We start from the raw sequence: 20,128 nt of genomic DNA, 5'->3' as shown, positions 1-20,128 counted from the left end.
TTTTGGAAGATGAAAGGAAGAATGAGTGTTTAAAATATTATAGGTCTAGTCTCCTAAATGATGTATGACTATTGAGTGTGGTAGAAATAAGTACATTATGAAAAAAGAGAAGCACTAGGTAATGGTGAGTTTTGTGTAGAATGTTGGTTACACATGATTAAAGGAGGAAACATAAAAAACAAGAAGGGAGAACAATTGTCGTTGTTACACATGGTGAGGTGACTTCACATGGTGGATTTTTTTATGCAAAGATGACTTTGCATTAAAGTGATGTGTTGCAATAAGAGATTTCTTACATGAGTAGCGTCATGAAAGCAAACAAAGATGAAAATGATGCTCAAAAACAAAAAAAATAGCAAAATATGAAAAGTCAATCATTTACACCTTGATATTGCCCACATATTACATTAAATCTTATTATAACTTATGGTTATAATAGGAACTAATGTATTAAGTGAAATACTATATTGATTCTTAATAAAATCAATGTAATATGTGAGGACTTATTTATACAAATGTCACTACATTGTTTTTATGACAGTAACCAAAGTAACATATACAATATTATTTTACCATACATATTAAAATGACTATTGTGAGTATTAAAGATACACTTTTCCAAAATGGTTAAACTTTTATATAGAATTGTTTAATTTTAAACAAAAAAGAGAACATATTCTACATGAAAGACTTGAATCCAAATAAGATACTAAGTCAAGAAAACTTTAACCACTGATAAAAGGAAAGTATGAATTTATTGACAACCACAAACCAAAAATTAAACATATTCAACGCAATTATTAGTATATTAATTATAGATTACGGAAGGAGGTCATCAATTGGTAGCGTTATGTGGTGACTTTTGCATGGATTGTTGGCTTCATGCAATTGAAGGAGGCAACATCGTGAAGAAAGAAGAACAAGGTTATTACTATGTGTGGAGAGATACTTCACACGATGGATTTTGTATGCAAATATGGTTTCGTGTGGAGGTGATGTGTTGTAATGAAAGATTTCATAAGAGTAACATTGTTAGAACAAGCAGAAAACATAGAAAGATGATTAAAGAAAAAAATAACAAAGTGTAAAGTCACATCTATTTGTACCCCCAATAATGTTCATGTAATACATCAATTCTTTTTATAAGTGATGTAGTACGTGATTTTATAAGTGACCTACATTGACTTTTATTAGAATAAATAATGTAATATGCAAGTGTTATTTATAAAAGTGTCAATTCAATTATTTTTTATTACAATTTCATAGTAACCAATGTAGTATATATGGTGTTCCTTTTTCACTGTTGACAAATATATTGTTATATCTTTATTGTGCATATTAGGATAGATATTATGAGTATTAAAGACCATTTCTAAAAAGTCAAGTTTTTACATAACATTGTTTAATTATGCAAGGAAGAAAACAAGTTCTACATAAAGTTGGTTCCATATGCTATAAATTTTAATGAATAACATAGAAGACATTCAATATTAATTTTATGTGAAAACACAAGTCTTCATATAAGTACGTAAGTTTGAAAGTTTTCCAATTTAGTTAGTCAAAATAGATAAATAACAATCTACAGTGCATTATTTAGATATATAAATCATTTACAATATTAGTTTTTATTGGAGAGAGAACATATTTAATTTGAAAAGTTGAACAAAAATGTTGTAGTTTTGAATTTATTTATTATAAGCTCATACAAATTTTATTACTACATTTATTTATTCATAACTATATCTAATCATCCATAATTTTTCCTTTGATTTTGATAGCATAAACAAACATTTGATGTTAATTCCTATGTTTATATATATATATATATATATATATATATATATATATATATATATATATATATATATATATAATGTTCATATAAATCTTATAGTTTAAAAAAGTCATTTAATTACTCAATTTTGGACCTTAGATAATTTAATAAATATATCATCTTCATTAACAAGTGTATTGTAGTTTTTCTTATCATGCATGTCAGAATATGATTATTCTGAATATTATTTGAAGTTGTATTTATATTTGTAACTGATGTCGCAGAATTGGTGCAGAGCTTGTGAAGGTTGCATGTTATAATGTCATCAAAGCTTGTGATGAGAACAACCACCAAAAGTAATCTTTTTTCTTTCTCGTTCTTTATTTTGTATTTCAATCATTTATACAGTATACTCTTTCTATCTATTAAAATATTTTTATTGGAAATTATTGAATAACACTTAGGATACGAATACATGTTCAATCTTATATCACTTATTTTTTGATAGAATATTAATAATGCAACATCTTTTATGCAAATATTGTACCACCTTGTGTATATAAGATTTGGAAAGCGAGATACCAATGTTTAGAGGTAATGAACAAGTAAGTAACTTAGGCTATATATGAAATAATAAAATTAATGTCTTATATTGTTTTTTTTAATATTATATTAATTAAGGATAAAGTCAAATTATAATATATAAGTGTAATATAAATATTATGAAAAAGTCGATTTTGAGACGTTGAGATAATAATAGAAAGATATTAAGATGATGTCAAAATCATTCAGAATTTATCAAGTGATCACCTACAAATACCTAATCTCATATTCGAGAAGTTCATTCTTCTTGTAACTGAGAAAGTGTTGAAATAAGGCATGAATATAAGAGCCACTTTAAAACACATTTTAATTGCACATGGAATGAGATATAAAGATGGTGTTGAAAGTGAAATGCTACAGGAATATGCATGAGTTGGTCCTCTCATGCAAAAATAAATAGAGTAGGAAAATCAGTGATACAATGGAAGGTGGCATAAGAAATTTAGAAAGATAATGCTATAAGCAAAATATTACTGGAACATGCAATAGTTAACCCTTAGATGCATAGATAAATGTAGGAGAAATCAATGTTGCAGGTGCATATAGAAAAAAAGCCAGGAATATGAATTGTTTCTGGTAGGATAGGATAGTAATTTGGAAAACAAGTTACACAACATGTATTATAATGTGTTATTCTTTTTCTAATTTTTATCATTGTTAGATTTTGAGAGTCTGTAATTTTGATACATTTCACTGTTAGATTTGATACTAATTAATTTTTGTGTATGAATTCTGATGTTCAGTTTTTCTCGAAGTTTGATGTTATTAAAAAAGGATTTTGGCAGTACCAAGAATAAGTTGGCTTCCTTTGCTCAGGTATATATAATATCTTTCTCTCCTTTCTCTCATAAAGACATTAATGATACGAGAAAAAGATAGTTTAGCTTTTGTTCATTTTCACTCTTCTTTTATGTTTAATTACTTTGTTGTTTAATTCACAGATGGAGCAAAGGATTATTAGACTTGAGAAGTCTCAATCACCAGCCTCTACTTCTCAATCACCAAAGTAGAGTCTATATGTTCTTATTCTCATTCTCCTTAACCAAACTCAACTCTTACATAACACTATGTACATTTCTCATTTTGTTGTATTGTGTGCTTTTATCAACTTTTGTATGATACTAATGGTTTTCATTGTAGACAACCTTGCTCCGATTAATTAAAATAATAATAAAGATACAATTATTAAAAAAAGAACTACTATTTAACAGTATAAACACTTTTGGAATTTTATTTAAATAACTAATGTAATTTTTAAAATGTATAAAATAAATAATTTTGTACAAATAATAGATACAAATTTCATTTCTATACTCTTCCAAATTTTCAAAAGGCATCATCATAATCATTCTCACACACGCATAATAGATAAAAATTCATTACCATCTTCAAGTTTCAACTTTATATTGTCCCTCTTTGAACTAAACTCTCGTAGATTTATTTTTGGTACCACTTCAAAAAACCTTTTACCAATATATTTTATGTGTATATAAATTCATATTTATATCTTGTTTTATCTAATGTGCGACTTTTTTTATACCCAACACATCGTGAATAGATCATCATCTTCACTTTATACAAACACAGACACAAAAACATAAATTCCTTCATCGCTCTCCCTCAAACTCTTCGTCTTTTTCCTTACCATATTGTTCACACAACACACCAGGATATACACACAGACCAGATAAATCGAGGATACTCATTTTAGCCAGTGAACACAGTAATCAATTAAAGGGGAAACGGGTAAGACTTGGAAGAGTCTTTTCACTTGAAGAAAGGGAGGAAGGAGAGGGAAGTGATGTCGGTGGCACTAGTAACAACATAAGACACATCACACGACCTAGCAATGACAAAGCTGAGATGGAGAATGGCGAAGAGCTTGCCTACCCTAGAGAAGAATAGCTAAAAAGCTAATGAAACATAGGTGCATAGTATTTTTTTTATAATAAAAAATACAATTAAAAAGCTATTAATTGAAGTTATAAGAATTTAGTTATTTAAATAAGTATCTTTTATTAAATTTTATAATCTTATAATTATAATCTATTTGAATATAATTAGTAGCTATTGTAAGTATTTTTTATAAATAATGAAATGAATAAAATAGGTTACGTTGAAAACGTAAAAGTGGTAATAAAATTGGTATATTAAAAAACTATTATAAAATATAAATTTTCTTTATTAATAATTATAGAATGATAGATATAAATTATAGATCATAGATATATATTAATTAAAATAATTATTCTAATTTATATAAAGTTGGAAAATAATCGATGACATAGGTTTCGTAAGAAAAGGGCTCGTCTGATAATATGTACGGGCTTGCGGATCTGGGCCCATTTGAAAAACGGGTGAAGGAATGAAACCATTCATTCTGAATAGTTGAGTCTACTTCTCGTTATCCTCTTCTGCGTCTTCTGTGTCAAACTCGGTCCACAAGAAATGACAGTTATATTAAGCCACCACCACCACCACCTATTCTCCACCGCCACGCGCTTAAACTCCGCCACCAGAGACTCGCGGCGGCGAGGGAGCGGCGCAAACTCCATTCGGTGCGCCGATGTGAGCACGGCCACGAATGAGAATCGGCGAGTGAGAGTGAGTAACAGGAGCGATTCACTGGATATATGCAGAGTGCTAAACGGGATGTGGCAGACTAGCGGCGGTTGGGGCCGAATCGATAGAGACGACGCCGTCGAGGCCATGCTTCGTTACGCCGACGCCGGCCTATCTACCTTCGACATGGCCGATCACTGTACGTTTACAATCTTTCTACCCAGCAAAATAACGATTGAACAAAAATAAATAATTTTTAAATAAGAACCTTGATTAAAAAGAACAAAATTTTAGATATGTAATAAAACAAAGGAAAAGCTTTATACAGAAACTCAATTAAAAATATCCATTCCCTCAAAAAATCTATTTATACCAATAAAAATGATAAAAACGCATGGTGGAGAGCAACAGGGTGCTGATATAGGATAAAGCAGTGACGACGCTGCACTGTGACCATGACTCTATTATTTATCTTGTTAGAGCGACACGTAAATTTGCTGAAAGGAGCTGTCTTATTTCGTGTATTTCCTACTGTCACTATAGGTTCTTGAGCACTTTGGAAATGTCAGAGTTGTTGCGGCATTCTTTGGGCAAATTCACTTTCAGTCCAAATGGAACACCAACTAGGAGAGGAATAGTAGTAACACCAAAATATAGGCATCTGAGGCCGTTTCAATGTGTGTGCACACAGGATAATCGAAGCATTGTCGTGAAGAATGGCAATGATTCTCTGGATATATGCCGGGTTGTGAATGGAATGTGGCAGACCAGTGGCGGGTGGGGCAGAATTGATAGGGATGATGCTGTTGATGCTATGCTTAAATATGCTGATGCTGGACTCACGACTTTTGATATGGCTGATATATGTATACAACTTAATTAACTGCTTCTACTTGCTTTTCTGTTTGAAATAATGTACCCCTTTAAGGAAATTCCTTGACTACACGCTGAAGTTATTCTTTAGAGGAATAGAAGGCGATAGTAGATTTGATGTGTTCAAATTTGAGTGTTATGTGATTGTTGGATGTTTTAGATGTGGATTCTTCCCAACATGAGCTTTTTGCAAGCCTTCTTAGAGGTTATGCCTTTTGAGGATTGTTCTCATTGTTGTGTTCTTCGGGCTTTGCAGATGGACCTGCTGAAGATTTATATGGGATTTTCATCAACCGAGTTCGTCGTGAGCGTCCTCCAGAATTATTGGAGCAGATCAGAGGGTGAGTTGATCAGTAACTTCATATTCTTTTATAATTTTTTCTTCTATTTGAAGATTTGAAGAAGATGCAGCTACTTTTATAGTATTTGGCTGGTAAGCGTCCTACCATATATTTCCAAATTGTTATTGAAAATATAAAGGAAAGTATTTTCTTATTGTCCATTGTATTATTTGGTGCAGTCTCACTAAGTGGGTGCCTCCGCCAGTTAAGATGACTGCTAGCTATGTAAAAGACAGCATCAATGTTTCAAGGAAGAGGATGGATGTAGAATCCTTGGACATGCTTCAGTTCCATTGGTAGTTAATCCCTCTGTATTGTGTTTATTTGATCTACAAACTATCATGGTTCAAGCAGCATAATTATTTATCCACATTTTGCAATTCTTGAAATTTTTAGGGAAAATCATAACGATTACCATCATCCATGACCATGAGACCATCATACAAAACATCATACATTTTGATTCTGTACTGAAATAGTGAAATGAGTACTGGATTCCCATTATCTAGCCAAACTACTTCTGTAAATAGTTCTAACTCTCTGAAGTTCAGGATTCTTGTGACAATTCACCTCTATCTCTAATGGATTTAGGTGGGATTATTCAAATCCAGGCTACTTGGATGCGCTAAAACACCTTACAGACTTGAAAGAAGAAGGTTAGTTTTGTTTCTGATTAACGGTTACGAATTCATATATAAGTTCACATTTCTTGCTTTGATCAAACTACGTTAGTTAAATTTTGATACAGGTAAAATTAAGACCGTGGCTCTGACAAATTTTGATACAGAGAGGTTACAGATTATTCTTGAAAATGAGATTCCTGTTGTAAGCAATCAGGTATATCCACTTGCTTTAATTTTTTTGAGTTCTTTTAATAATTTATATAGTTCGTGAACCTTATTGGTATCTTCGATTTCAGGTACAACACTCACTTGTCGATATGCGTCCTCAACAAAGAATGGCAGAGCTTTGTCAGCATACAGGAGTCAAACTTATAACGTCTCTCTCTCTCTCTCCCTTTCTTAGAGGATAAAGAATTTTCAGCATAGAAAATAGTTCTTTCAAATACTAGATGAAAGTTTAGTAGAATTTATCTAAAAGAATTTCCACTTAGATCAATTTCTGATGCAGGTATGGAACGGTAATGGGTGGTCTATTGTCTGAGAAGTTCCTTGACACCAACATAGCTATTCCTTTTGCTGGTCCTTCAATAAACACTCCCTCCCTCCAAAAGTACAAAAGGGTACGATTTCATGACAACCTTTCTTTAATTGTAGGTAGTTTAAGAAACATTTAGCAGCACCTTTTGTGCTCTATAAAAAGGTTCTGTCACTTCTAAATATGCTACATTGTAAAGCTAACCCTTTTTGGTAGATGGTCTGGAAAAGGGTTATCAATGACAAATAACTCTGAATCAATATGTAGGCTATATAACAATTCAAGTTGATGATTTGGATTTTTGTCCACATAACTTAGTTATATTCATATGTTTTTTCTATACTTTGCATCTGTTGACAGATGGTAGATGCTTGGGGAGGATGGAATTTGTTCCAGGGACTACTTCGGACTCTGAAACAAGTAGCTTCTAAACATGGTGTTTCAATTGCAACGGTTGCAGTGAAGTATATATTAGATCAGGTGAATTTAGTTGATTGATTTCTTCTCTCTCCAGAATTTGATGTGCTTATTGCTATAAAATCTCATTCTCATGTTACATTGATAAGGCCTGGTATATATCCCTTTCATTTTGCCTCTTGTCAAACATGCAGCCTGCTGTAGCAGGATCGATGATTGGTGTCAGACTTGGCTTGTCAGAACATATTCAAGACGCCAATGCTATATTTTCTCTTGCTCTTGATGAAGACGATGTGGGCAGCATAAGAGAAGCCACGGCGAAAGGAAAGGATCTACTAAAAGTGATTGGTGATTGCGGAGATGAATACAGGCGTGCATGAGTCATGTTGGGTTATCAAACTGGTGAAATTCTGTGTTTTTTTATATAGTACAAGAGCATGAAAAGGGGGTTGGCGACAGAGGAAAGTGTTCAAGCCCATTTTTTTGACAGTTGAATTTCTGTATGTAATACTTTTATGGATTCCTCCGACTGGTAAAAAGACAAAATACATGAAAAGAGAAAGTAATGAATTCTCTAATATATTTTTCTCAAATGTGAGTTTTAGAACAACTTTTCCTTTTTCTATAACAAAAACAATTAGCAAATACTACACATATTAAAGATCATTCAAAGCAGATTACATATGATTTAGTGGTAAAATGGAAGAGATGGAGTAAGGAGGAAGAAAAATAAATTGTGTACCTTGAATAAATTGTTCCCTAATTTTATGCAAGCAAAGGAATTAATAACTCTGTATATATCTTATCCATTTTCATTCACACAATTACTCAAACAGCTTATGACAGCTTCGGTAACCACCAGTTGCAGAGCTGTGTAAATAATAACTCCTTTTCTTTTTCTCCCATATAACAACATCATATGATAGTTATTAAGTAAGAAATATAAAGAAATGAAAAAGGTATCCAGAGTTTCTAAATTATTGTAAAGGAACAATTTAAATTTTTCTAAAATGTATTATGAATTCAGAAAAATTTTCTAATTTTATTGTAGAACCTTACCGATATAACAAATATGAGCATTATTATTTATGTGTTTTTATTATTTTTTATTCTTATTTGCTAAATGTTTTTTAAAACTAAAATGCTTTTTCCCCTAAGCCATTTTCATTACCCCTACCTAAGATAAATAAGATTCATTATATCACTATTTTCTAAATTATATCCCTTGAATTCGGTCTGTTTTAAAAAAATTAAAATAAATACTTATTTAAAAATAAAAGCATTTGAATATTTATTAAATTTATTTAATTTGGTTAAATAAATAAAAAATATAGTATTCACTTCTGAATTGATATCATCCTTCAAAAATTTTAAAATTAAATTTGTTAAGTAATAATTTCATTTCATTTTTGCATAAAATACTCTTTTTGCGTAAACCTTCTCCAGAGCTCCTCCACCAAGTTACTTCAGCCCAAATCAGAACCACTTGTACTGGCGCCAGTCATCAAACTTCTCCTGCGATTGCAACTCTACCACTTGACCAAAGCCATTGTCAGCGACAAGTTCATAGCCGGAGTTAACCCTAGCTATTCTCCATTTAACCAGATTCGCCGAAAGCCAATACAAGTCCTGGCTGATCAGACTCGACGGCGGCATCGCCTCCTCCTCCGGTTCCGGTGCCGGTGCGTGCTCCGATTTCACTTTCCTCACATTTTAAGAATGTTGGGTCATCATCATTTCATTTAGCATTTGTAGAAATTATATGCCCATAAGGTGTTTGTAGAAATGATGAAAAACTGTCCGTAACGGTGAAATACTTGTTTAGTCATTTGGTATATTTTTATAAAAATTTAATCACATTACTTGGTTGTTTCTTTTTTTCACTCACCATTTATTCCTCCATTCACTTCCCTTAGGTTGTGAATTAAATTCAAAAAGATAGACACACTTCTGAAATACAATAACCGTGAAGGCCACGGTAAACCCCTGCATTTGCAGTTTTATACCCATCAACCGTTCCCTTGTACAGCCTTAGCTCACCGATCACCACTAGCCAACCAATACAATACCAACTATACTATGATATTGTAATCCGTGTTTTTTTTTTCTGTAGTCGTATATTGTGAGCTGCTATAAAAAAGAAAAAGAACAGAAAAAACCAGAATTGTTGTGTTTTCTTTGCGGAAGGATTACCAGAAAGCAACCATGGATGGTACGTCATCTCTGTTATACTGACTATGTTGTCTTTACTGGCATGTTAAATTGTTTTGCTTTAGGTCACATACCTTAAAATATGAAAAGGTTCAAATGTTTGGAAGATGAATAATGCTAATAAACTTTTGTGTGGGTTTCAGTCGATTCGCAGCCAACTATGGATGAAACAATTTTGGTTGGTGATGATTTAATGACCGGTCCTCCATCGCCTGTAGTACCACCGGAAATAGCCTCCCATGTCCTCCAAGGTGTTGATTTGTGTGATGGACTTCTCAGGAATCTATTTCTCTGTAAGTATCTTTTTCAGTAACCAGGTGCAACTGTTCTTTCCCTTAATTCCTTTTCTTGCATAAAATTAGGGAACAATTTATTCAAGGTACACAATTCGGCATCTTTGGTATTATTTTTGGGTTGTTAGTTTGTTTTTTATATAGTTTGTAGTTGTATTTTCTATTTTTCTTGTTGCGGTATTGTATGTATATATAAACATTTCCTTTAAGTGAATAAATGTAGTGAATTCTCCTGTCTTAATTTTAATACAGTTGTATAGAGAAGAAAGAACGTCTAAAATCCTAATAATTAATGTGTATAAAAAATAAGGAAATTAATGGCGCAAAAAGAAAATAAGAGTAATTTATTTATATACTTGGTTTTTTTTGTAGTTTAATTCTAGTAACATATTATATTCTGGAAATTGAACTTGTATCGTAAGATTTACTTTTAAGAAAAATAGCCCTTAGATCTACGTTTTTATTTTCATTTGATAGTTCTAAGTAGATGCAATGACATGCATTAAGCAGTTATTTTGCTTCGTTGTTTTGTAATTAGGATTAGGGTTATGTAGGACCGTGAGTCACTTGATTTTTTTCCGACCTTGTAAAAAAAGTGGGTACACTTTTTTGGTATGCCCAGATTGGACAAGTTAAAGGACTAAAACTTCAACAAGGTTCAGTAACAGTGCAGTATGTTAACGAGATAATTGTTTTTAATATTAGATGTTTGTCTATTGCAGCCTTTTTTATCTGAACGTTTTATGAGCTTTATTATATCTTGCAGGCTTGCAAATCAATGACATTGAACCATTTTGTCAAGATGAAATTGCTTTATATAAGCAATGTGCTGAACGAAGGGTGAGAACATTGTTATCAGATATCATTTATGAATATTCATTTATTTTTCTTCCTCCTTACTCCATCACTTCCATTTTACCACTAAATCATATGTAATCTTCTTTGAATGATCTTTAATATGTGTAGTATTTGCTAATTGTTATTGTTGGAGATAAAGATTTAGGACAATTAAGTTTGTTAGATTATCATCACCTTTACTTTTTTTTGGAATAAAAATAAATAAACTCCAGGATAAGGAGATACGGAAGCGACTTCAAGATAGTGAATTGAAGTTGGGTTTATCAATGCCTCTAGATGAAGCCAAGGGGAGGGCCTCTCAGCTTGAGGCAGAAGTTACATCATTGGAGAGGTATGTTCAAGTAGTCCTGTAATGTGGTCCATTGTCTAGAATGTTTCTTTTCTTTACATATCCTAATGGAGCATAAAGCAAGCTTTTAATAAATCCTTGAAGAATGATTTTTCCTAAGATTTTAAACTACAGAAACTTCAGCTTCTTTAGACATGATTATCTTTTATGACTAAACATTTCATTGCTTTTATTTTAAGGAAGGTGGTGCTCTATCTTACTCTTCTAAAGATATTACTGTACTTATCCCAAAATTTATGATGGTAGAGAAGAATATTTGTTCTTATTTGGACTTCTAATATCTATTTAAAAAATAAATCAAAACCTAGGACTAAGTTTTATTTTGTTTTTTCAAACTGATCTCCAATATCTAAAGCACATAGTTTATTTTATTGAAGTTGGTAGTGAATTTGTATAAAATAAATTCTCTTTAGGCACGAAAAACTATAAACTAAATTCATAAGAGCTCTTGGATTGCCTTATATACTTCTATTGATTGACCTTATTTCCTCACTTTAGCACCCAAAACTTTTGACAATATTTGTGTATTGGATATCGTGTGACATTTGGGTGTGTGAATGTGATGTTTAGAATTTTCAATCTGTGGAAATCTTATGTACCTTGGTTTCATATGTATAGGCGCCTAATTCTTGCTAGTGGAATTGAGGGCATTGAAGGTTTTCGCCAAAGATGGAGCCTACATGGCCGCCTTACTGATTCCAAGTAAGGTTTATCATCCATAATTGTGTTTTTGTGGCACATCACTTGATTGACAATATTTTTATCTTGTGTTCCATGCTATACATGTAAAGCCTTTGTCATATTATTTGTAATTTATGCGGGCTGGTGTTTTGGGCTATCCAGGTTTGCAGTACATAGATCTTGGAATTTCAGTTTTTAAATATCTTTTCATCAAATTTTTGCTATCAAGTACGGTTATTGGATTATTAAATGGTTTTGACTTGCCCTTACCGTGTAAATATCCCTATGAAGCTATATCAGCAGTCTGATTAGTGGATTCAGGGTTTCGCACTTGTGCAGTGGTCTTGGTATTGGTTAATGCCCTTCATTCGTTAATTGTTTTATTTTCTTGTCGTTGATTTCTGGTAATGTAAATTTTGTGCAGAAATAGGTTGCAGTTCTTAAAACAGGGTATAGATAGCAGAAAAAAAAGAATTAGTCCATTGGAGGAGAATCAACTACCAAAAATTGACTCTTGATGTGAAGATTGAACCGGCATTAGGTTGCACCATGTTTAGTTCGTCCCCCCAATACTTTAAAGTTACAACTTTTCTTTTACTTTTTTTCTTAACTTGGATGTTTTTCTTTATCTAATATTCCAAATGATAAATCAACCAAGAGTTTGAGATTTTAAGTCTGTATTCTGCATTTACACAGAGATTAATTATAAAAGATTGGATTTCACCATTGCTGTGTTTGTTAGGAGTGTTAATTAGTTGGATCAATTCGACCAACCTATGGTCCAAATATTTAGCTTACCTAGATTCATCAAGCAAACATGTATGAGATTAATTATCTTATATTGGATATACATGAAGGATTTTTTTCTCCGGTTTATTCATGGTTTTTTTTTACTACCTATTCTTTTGATCTCTCTTATGTCATCTGTCTCGTTTATATGTTTTTTTTTTTCATAATAAAAAAAGTTTTTGTGAATTTATTTATAATCGTAGGCTTAATAAAAAATTATTTTAACATTCAATGTTGTTGTGGAGGTTGTTCAAATGTAAAATTGGAGACTTTAAATGTTTAGATTCAAAACATTTCACTATTCTCTTTTATATATATATGGATTGAAGATCTCAAATGCTCTATTTAATATAATTATTTGCCTATAAAAAAATGTTAGAGATGATAATAAAAAAGTTAAAAAAACACATGTTAATCTCGTAATCATATTTAATAATCTTATAATTATTTCATAGTATTATATATGATGACAAAAATATATTAATTTAATAAAGTATTAAATAGAAAATAAATTTTCTTTTATCATATTTTCAAAATAGGGTTAAATATGGTTTTAGTCCCTAAACTATGAAGCGAATTTGTTTTTAAACTCTCTTTTAAAGTAAGGTATATTTTAGTCTTCCTCTTAAAAACCGGTTGATGTGGCTAACGTTTGGCCACGTGTGTTCACAGCTTGCCTTCCTAACTCTTGGCACGGGTGATTGCATGTTTGATGAAGAAGGTAATTATTTAGTTTTGGTTTATTATAAACCAATCAAACTTGAAGCAAACTTTGAAGATTATGGGAGTAGATTGACGGCGCTTAGTGATTTGGCCGACGAGTCTATCGCCCTTCTTGGTTAAGCGACCACGGAGGGGGTGTTTCATTAGCCCTCGGTTTTGACGATGATGGTGGCTTTCTAGCAGATTGCTTCACAATTCGAATTCGCGATTTTGGTTTGCTTATGGGAGCAAATTGACGGCGGTGTGAACTAGTTTTACGTGGTGTGTAAGGATCGGCATTTTAGGAATGGTGGGGACATGGTGGTTACCCACCTTTTTCATTATTGGGGTACAATTATTGGAGGTGCTGATTGCAGGGAGCTTAGGAAGGTGGGGGGGAAGAGGTTCTCATTATTGGCATGTGAGAGGGAGAGAAAGAGAGAGAGCAGCAGAGGGAGGGAACCCTTCTCCCGTTTCCAGCCGTCCAAAGGGCACCCAAGATAAGCTTTACCAACTTCTGAAGAGCTGAGAGGAGGATCTGGGTTGGGCGTCTGGTGAGAGGAGAGTCCTTGCAACAAGAACTGGAAGAGAAAGTGAAGAACTGTTGAGGTTGCAAGGACATCTGGAGCTGCACGTCTGGGAGGAGTTAGATCACTAATTTTACAAAGGAAGTCTTCAAGAGGTAAGGGGAGTTTGATTTATTTTCCTTAATTTTTGAGATATGTTGTGGTTGCTGTAAATCTGAGTAAAAATTGGGAAGAAGGAGATGAAGATGGAGGTTTTCTGGGTTTCTGGACTCTGGTGCGTTTGCGCGTACGTCCAATTTTGGTGAATCAAAATTGGACGTTCGTTCCAACAGTGCTCGACCAAATAGTGGTCAGCCAAATTTTGAACGTTCGTTAATTGTTCTGAGCGTCCGCCCGAATCAAACAACTTAGAACGTTCGTCCGTATAGTGCTCGACTAATGTCAGTCAGTTTGGAACGTTCGGTCATTTAAAGCTAGCGAGTATTAGCGTTCGTCCTTAGGTAAAGATAGTACTATATTAGACGCTCGTCCAAATCGTATTGTGAATTAATGTCTTTAGGCGTTCGTCCTTAAGTGTTTCATTGAGCGTTCGTCCTAAGAGTTATTTTGAGCGTTCGTCCTTAATTGTTATAGTGAGCGTTCGTCCTAAGAGTTATTTTGAGCGTTCGTCCGTAATTGTTATAGTGAGCGTTCGTCCAAAGAGTTATTGTGAGCGTTCGTCCTTAATTGTTATAGTGAGCGTTCGTCCTAAGAGTTATTTTAAGCGTTCGTCCTTAATTGTTATAGTGAGCGTTCGTCCTTAATTGTTATAGTGAGCGTTCGTCATAAGAGTTATTTTGAGCGTTCGTCCATAAGTGTTATAGTGAGCGTTCGTCCATAGGTCATATAGTGAGCGTTCGTCCATAAATATTATAGTGAGCGTTCGTACATAAGTGTTATAGTGAGCGTTCGTCCATCAGTGTTATAGTGAGCGTTCGTCCATAAGTGTTATAGTGAGCGTTCGTCCATAGTGATATAGTGAGCGTTCGTCCATAAGTGTTATAGTGAGCGTTCGTCCATAGTGTGATATTAAACGTTCGGCCTTGGTATTGTTGTGAGGGGAGCGTTCTTACTTGGTATTGTTGTGAGTATGAGCGTTCGGAAGTGAGTTAGTGTTCTTAGGTTTCAATCGCTGAGCGTTCGTCCAAACAGCGATCGATCCAATATTTTATTCGGTCTTAGCGTTCGGCCTAATAGTGTGTTCGGTGAAATAGTGTTCAGCCTGTTGGTAAATAGCGTTCGTCCTAAGTATCAATTTTAGTGTTCGGCCTTATAGTGTAGGATTTGATTACGTTCGTCCAAACAGTGTTCGGCCTGGTGTTTGTTCATTTACGTTCGTCCAATTGTGTTCAGTGAATAGTGCTCGGTCAAATGTATTTTACAATTGGTGTTGGATTCTAAGTTGAATGAAATTATGCGTATAATTGTTTGGAATATAGTATGTAATGTGGTGTTTGATGGTTTAGCGTTCGGTCTAAGTACTCGATTATAGCGTTCGACTGATTAGAATTTGATCAAGTGAGACGTTCGGTAGTAGCGTTCGACCGAATTGTGGGTACTCGGTTTAGCGTTCGACCTATTGAATCTCATAGTGTCCGTCCAATTAGTATAGTAGTGTTCGGCAGTTGTGTTTGGTGAATGGTGTTCGACCAAATAGTGGTCTACAAATGGTAATGGGTTCTAAGTTCACTTTGCTGTTGTTTGGGTTGAATTAATTGTGCACAATGTTTGATATATATATATATATATATATATAAATATATATATATATATATATATACTCTGATGTGATTTATGTGAATGCATGAGATATGATAAAATTACTGTGATGACTGTATTTTATGATGTTGACATGAAATTTTGCATCTGATCATGAAATGACTATTATGGGAAGATTTTGTATTAGTGTAATGTGAGTTGAGGAATATGAGTATGGTATGAATCTCATGGAGAGATTATGTATTATTATGTTATTAGTGTGTATGTTGATGTTGAAGGTCCCGTAGTTGGAGGTTATCCTGATACTCTAATAATTCATCCAGTCTCAAGTAGAGAAGGATGAATTATGTGGTGAGAGGAGCAGGAGGTCCTGGTCTATGTGCCGGTTTTGGACATAGTGAGGGGACTAACCTTGTGAATGGTATGAAGTATTTTGGAAGTGTATTTATAAGAAAAAGTAGAAGTCATCATAAGTGCATAACCTCCCGTGACCGCTCATCAACGTATCATCCGGATGATGGTATATGAGGATGTCTGACATAAATTTTATATGATGTTTATATCAAAGCATTTATGCTTGTTTTATGATTGCGGTGTTGCATGTTAGCTCACCCTTACTTGTTTGTTTGTGCCGGAAAATCATATTTTTGCGATGATCGTATAACGTTTTTGTTATACGGGAGCAGACGAAGAATCGTCACGTGGTCCTGTGAAGATGAAGGAAGAGATGGAGGAACAAATTAGAGGAATTCAATATTATAGTTTCCGTTAAAGTCTGAGCATAAAACTTTTGTATAGATTTATGTATGAGGTTACGGGGTGTTACCGTAAATGTATTATTACAATATATCAAATTTTGAATTTTAAAGGGTGAATTTTTGGGATGTTACATGGTGTCGCGGTCGTTGTTCTGGTTTTTGCTTCGCATGGTTTGAGATGTGAGGATGGAGGCGAATGAGACAAACTCACGGTGCTCCAGTGACAACACCGCCTGGTGGCGCGACGAAAGTTGATGGACAAACCTGATTTGGGGGTTCTCTCTGCTTTGAAGGCGTGTTGGATCTGAACCGCAAGAAACGCAATTTTTCAAAGGTGCTTGGGCGGCGTCAATGGCTACCATGGGGTTCGTTGTTTCCTGATTACAAGTTGTGCGATGACAACAGAGGACAATCCCAGTGACGATGCGGCAGGGAGTAGTGGCGTTGTGGCAATTTCGATTGTGAGTGACGACGCTGATGGAAATCCTTGTCGGTGATGGCGGTGGTGGAAATCCAACCGCAAGAACGGTGCGTTGCAGCATGAAGGAGGTACATTTTACCAATCAACTTTTCGAAGAAGAAAGGGTCACACTTTGAAGTCAATCAACCTAATAAGCCAATATTCTCACTTTACATTAAAAAATACCAACATACCAAGGGTTAGGAAGGAAAGATCTAAACACACGTGGTCAGACGTTAGCCACATTAGCTTGTTTTTAACGTTGTTAGTTTTGGAGGACCAAAAATTAAAGTTTCTTTAAGGAGGAAGACTAAAATGTATCACTTTGAAAGATTGATTAAAAACAAATTGGTTTGATAGTTTAGGGACTAAAAACATATTTAACCCTTCAAAATATAATCTTATATAACATTGAGCTAATGTGTTGGAAGAGTTTGTTTAGTTCTTTTTAAATACGCATATGAGAGGTTTCATTTTATTTTTTTACTCTATCATTTTATTATTTATTTAAAATAAAATTGTAATATTTTCAAAATAAATTATTAGTGGTTAAAATAATATTGTTTCCAAATATAAATTTGTTACCGTAAATTTAAAATATAATTTATATGTTTAAAATAGATTAACATAATTTTTAATTACAACATAAATACGTTTATTTAAACATATTTTATTTTATAAAATAAATTCCATAACGTGCATTGCTAAGCCTGGAGTACTAGCTATATATCACATTTATTCTTTATATCACTTATGTAGTTGTTTTGATCATAATGTATTTGCAAATATTAATTTCATTAAAAAATATTATCAGTATTTTATGTTTTGATATTTTTCTTTTTCATTTTTAAGTTTTGGAGATATTGTTTTGAATTCTCTCAAATTGAAAAAAAAAAAGTGAAATAGTTAGGATTGGTCATTAAAAACGGATAAAAAACCACATGTGGAATGAATTTGTCCAATATTTGTTTGCCGGAAAATTATACTCGAAGAACCAAATTTGAAAACATTTCGACACAGCACACGTGTCAGCGTTTGAGAGGGCCACGTTTTAAATGAAAAAAGCTGCTGCAATCTGAGGAAATCTGATCAAACCTGCTTCAAATGTGACGTGGCGAGGACGGGCACGGGCAGTTTAGGGTGTGCGTTTCAAATTTGAATTTTATTTTATCACTTCGTAGAGAGAGAAGCGGCGCGAACAACCAAAACGTTTGGAGAAAAGGGTGCACGAGCGACAGAGAGAGAAGCGGCGCGAAGACGAGAGAGTTGGAGAAAAGGGTGCACGAGCGAGAGAGAGAGAACGAGTCCTAGCCGGATACCGTTCTGCCAGCCAAGCGTTCGACCGTGCGTCCTCGCAGATTGAACGTTCGGATGTTTATTCTCAAACTGAACGTTTGGTCTCATAGTGTTACCGTTCGACATAGGCGGTGCTGTGTTTTAAAATGGTCTGAGGACGCTCCTCCTCATCTACCGCTCGTCCGGCGTTCGGTTTTGAACGATCGGCCAAACAGTAAGTTTTGATTACGATCGTTCCGCTCGTCCTGTTCGTTCCTCCTCATCTACCGCTCGTCCTTCTCTTCAGCCGTTCGTCCTTTGCCTTATTCGACCGTTCGTCCATTCAACCGCTAGGACGTTCGGCTATTCTCAGTTCAAACGTTTGACCGTTCGTCCCCGCAGCTTTACCGTTCGGTCATAGTGTTTTGATGAACGTTCGGTCTCCATGATATTTGTCTTCAGCGTTCGTACTATTTGTGCTTATTTTCTCCAGCGTTCGGTTTTGAACGTTCGGCCTATTGTGGTGTTCAGCAAATAGCGTTCGGTCATTTTCTTATGTTAGTTGAACGTTCGGTCTTGATGAGTTTATTCTCCATTGAACGTTCGGTCTTGTTACGTTTTTTCGTGTCCATAGTGAACGGCCGTTCTAGATGTTTTCTAGTACTCGTCATAGGCGTTTGGTGTTTTCGAGGCGTTCGTCCAACAGTGGGGCGTGCGTCTTTTATTTCGTTACACTTTATTTGTTTTAATAAAAAATATATAATAATAAAAATAATAAAAATATATAAAAATAGAAATAATAAAAAAAATAAATAAATAAACAAAAAAAATCTGGAATCAGGAATATGTCTCCGAATTCCTGGAAAGTTGTCGAAAAAAAAAAAAGGAAAAGAAGAGAAGACAAAACAGATCAGGGAATGTGTTTCAGTGTCGGGAACTCCTAGAAAGCAGTGAGGAGTTGGTTTTTCTTCAAAAGGGTTTTAAACTGCCCGTGCCCGTCCTCGCCACGTCACATTTGAAGCAGGTTTGATCAGATTTTCTCATATTGCAGCAGCTTTTTTCATTTAAAACGTGGCCCTCTCAAACGCTGACACGTGTGCTGTGTCGAAATGTTGTCAAATTTGGTTGTTCGAATATCATTTTCCTTATCTTTATTCTGCATTACAGGTTTGTCCTTAAAAAAAGTAATGAAAGAAAAACATGTCAAATAAATAAATATCAGATGTTAGTTACATAAAACCCTAACAAATACAATATCATATTTGAAGTAAAATTGTCTGACAGTGAACCACAATTTTTCTATTTTATAAAATTTGATTGTACAAAATTTGATCGGATAAAATTTAATTGTGTAATTTTTATTTCTAAAATTATCTGTGATTTTGTCATGTCATAACGAGTAACGTGGTTGTTGAATTATACCTTGAAATATTTGTTTAATTTATTTGTTATTTAATATATGTATTGTTTAAAGAAGAAACCAAGATAACAATACTAAATGGAGACAAATCAAATCATAAGAGTTATGTTTTTATAGGTTCAACTTGATTGACAAAATGAAAAATAAAATTTATTAAAATTTAAAATATTTTTTTATGTCACTTTTGTTATATGATTGTTATATCTAATCAAATTAATTTGGTTTTGATGTAATGACTTGAATCTTTCTTATTTATTATCTTATTTATTATTTATCAAATAATTGTATATGTGGTTCTAAAATTTAACAAATATTATGG

The 20,128-nt window shown here is 33.5% G+C and overlaps 2 protein-coding genes across 3 annotated transcripts; both read left to right on the top strand.

Moving 5' to 3' along the window:
- The first annotated feature begins 4,752 nt into the window (after positions 1-4,752).
- Positions 4,753-8,321, top strand: LOC108332303 (perakine reductase). Of its 2 annotated transcripts, XM_017567490.2 has the most exons (10): positions 5,001-5,138; positions 5,483-5,805; positions 6,069-6,153; positions 6,333-6,449; positions 6,745-6,809; positions 6,902-6,990; positions 7,073-7,152; positions 7,285-7,396; positions 7,672-7,791; positions 7,923-8,321. In XM_017567490.2, the coding sequence occupies exons 2-10, from the start codon at positions 5,502-5,504 to the stop codon at positions 8,106-8,108; spliced, it is 1,158 nt and encodes a 385-aa protein (XP_017422979.1). In that variant the 5' UTR covers positions 5,001-5,138; positions 5,483-5,501; the 3' UTR covers positions 8,109-8,321. The 2 variants fall into 2 exon arrangements, with proteins under 2 accessions (XP_017422978.1, XP_017422979.1); XM_017567489.2 differs by lacking the exon at positions 5,483-5,805 and having other exon boundaries at positions 4,753-5,138.
- An 809-nt stretch (positions 8,322-9,130) lies between these two features.
- LOC108332304 (uncharacterized) lies at positions 9,131-12,846 on the top strand. Its single transcript, XM_052870776.1, has 7 exons — positions 9,131-9,410; positions 9,842-9,940; positions 10,083-10,232; positions 10,999-11,072; positions 11,303-11,421; positions 12,058-12,141; positions 12,545-12,846. The coding sequence occupies exons 2-7, from the start codon at positions 9,934-9,936 to the stop codon at positions 12,636-12,638; spliced, it is 528 nt and encodes a 175-aa protein (XP_052726736.1). The 5' UTR covers positions 9,131-9,410; positions 9,842-9,933; the 3' UTR covers positions 12,639-12,846.
- Positions 12,847-20,128: the final 7,282 nt, after the last annotated feature.

Source organism: Vigna angularis, chromosome 11, assembly GCF_016808095.1.
Source record: "Vigna angularis cultivar LongXiaoDou No.4 chromosome 11, ASM1680809v1, whole genome shotgun sequence".
NCBI classification, from domain to species: domain Eukaryota; kingdom Viridiplantae; phylum Streptophyta; class Magnoliopsida; order Fabales; family Fabaceae; genus Vigna; species Vigna angularis.
This window is presented reverse-complemented; position numbering and strand designations above follow the sequence as displayed.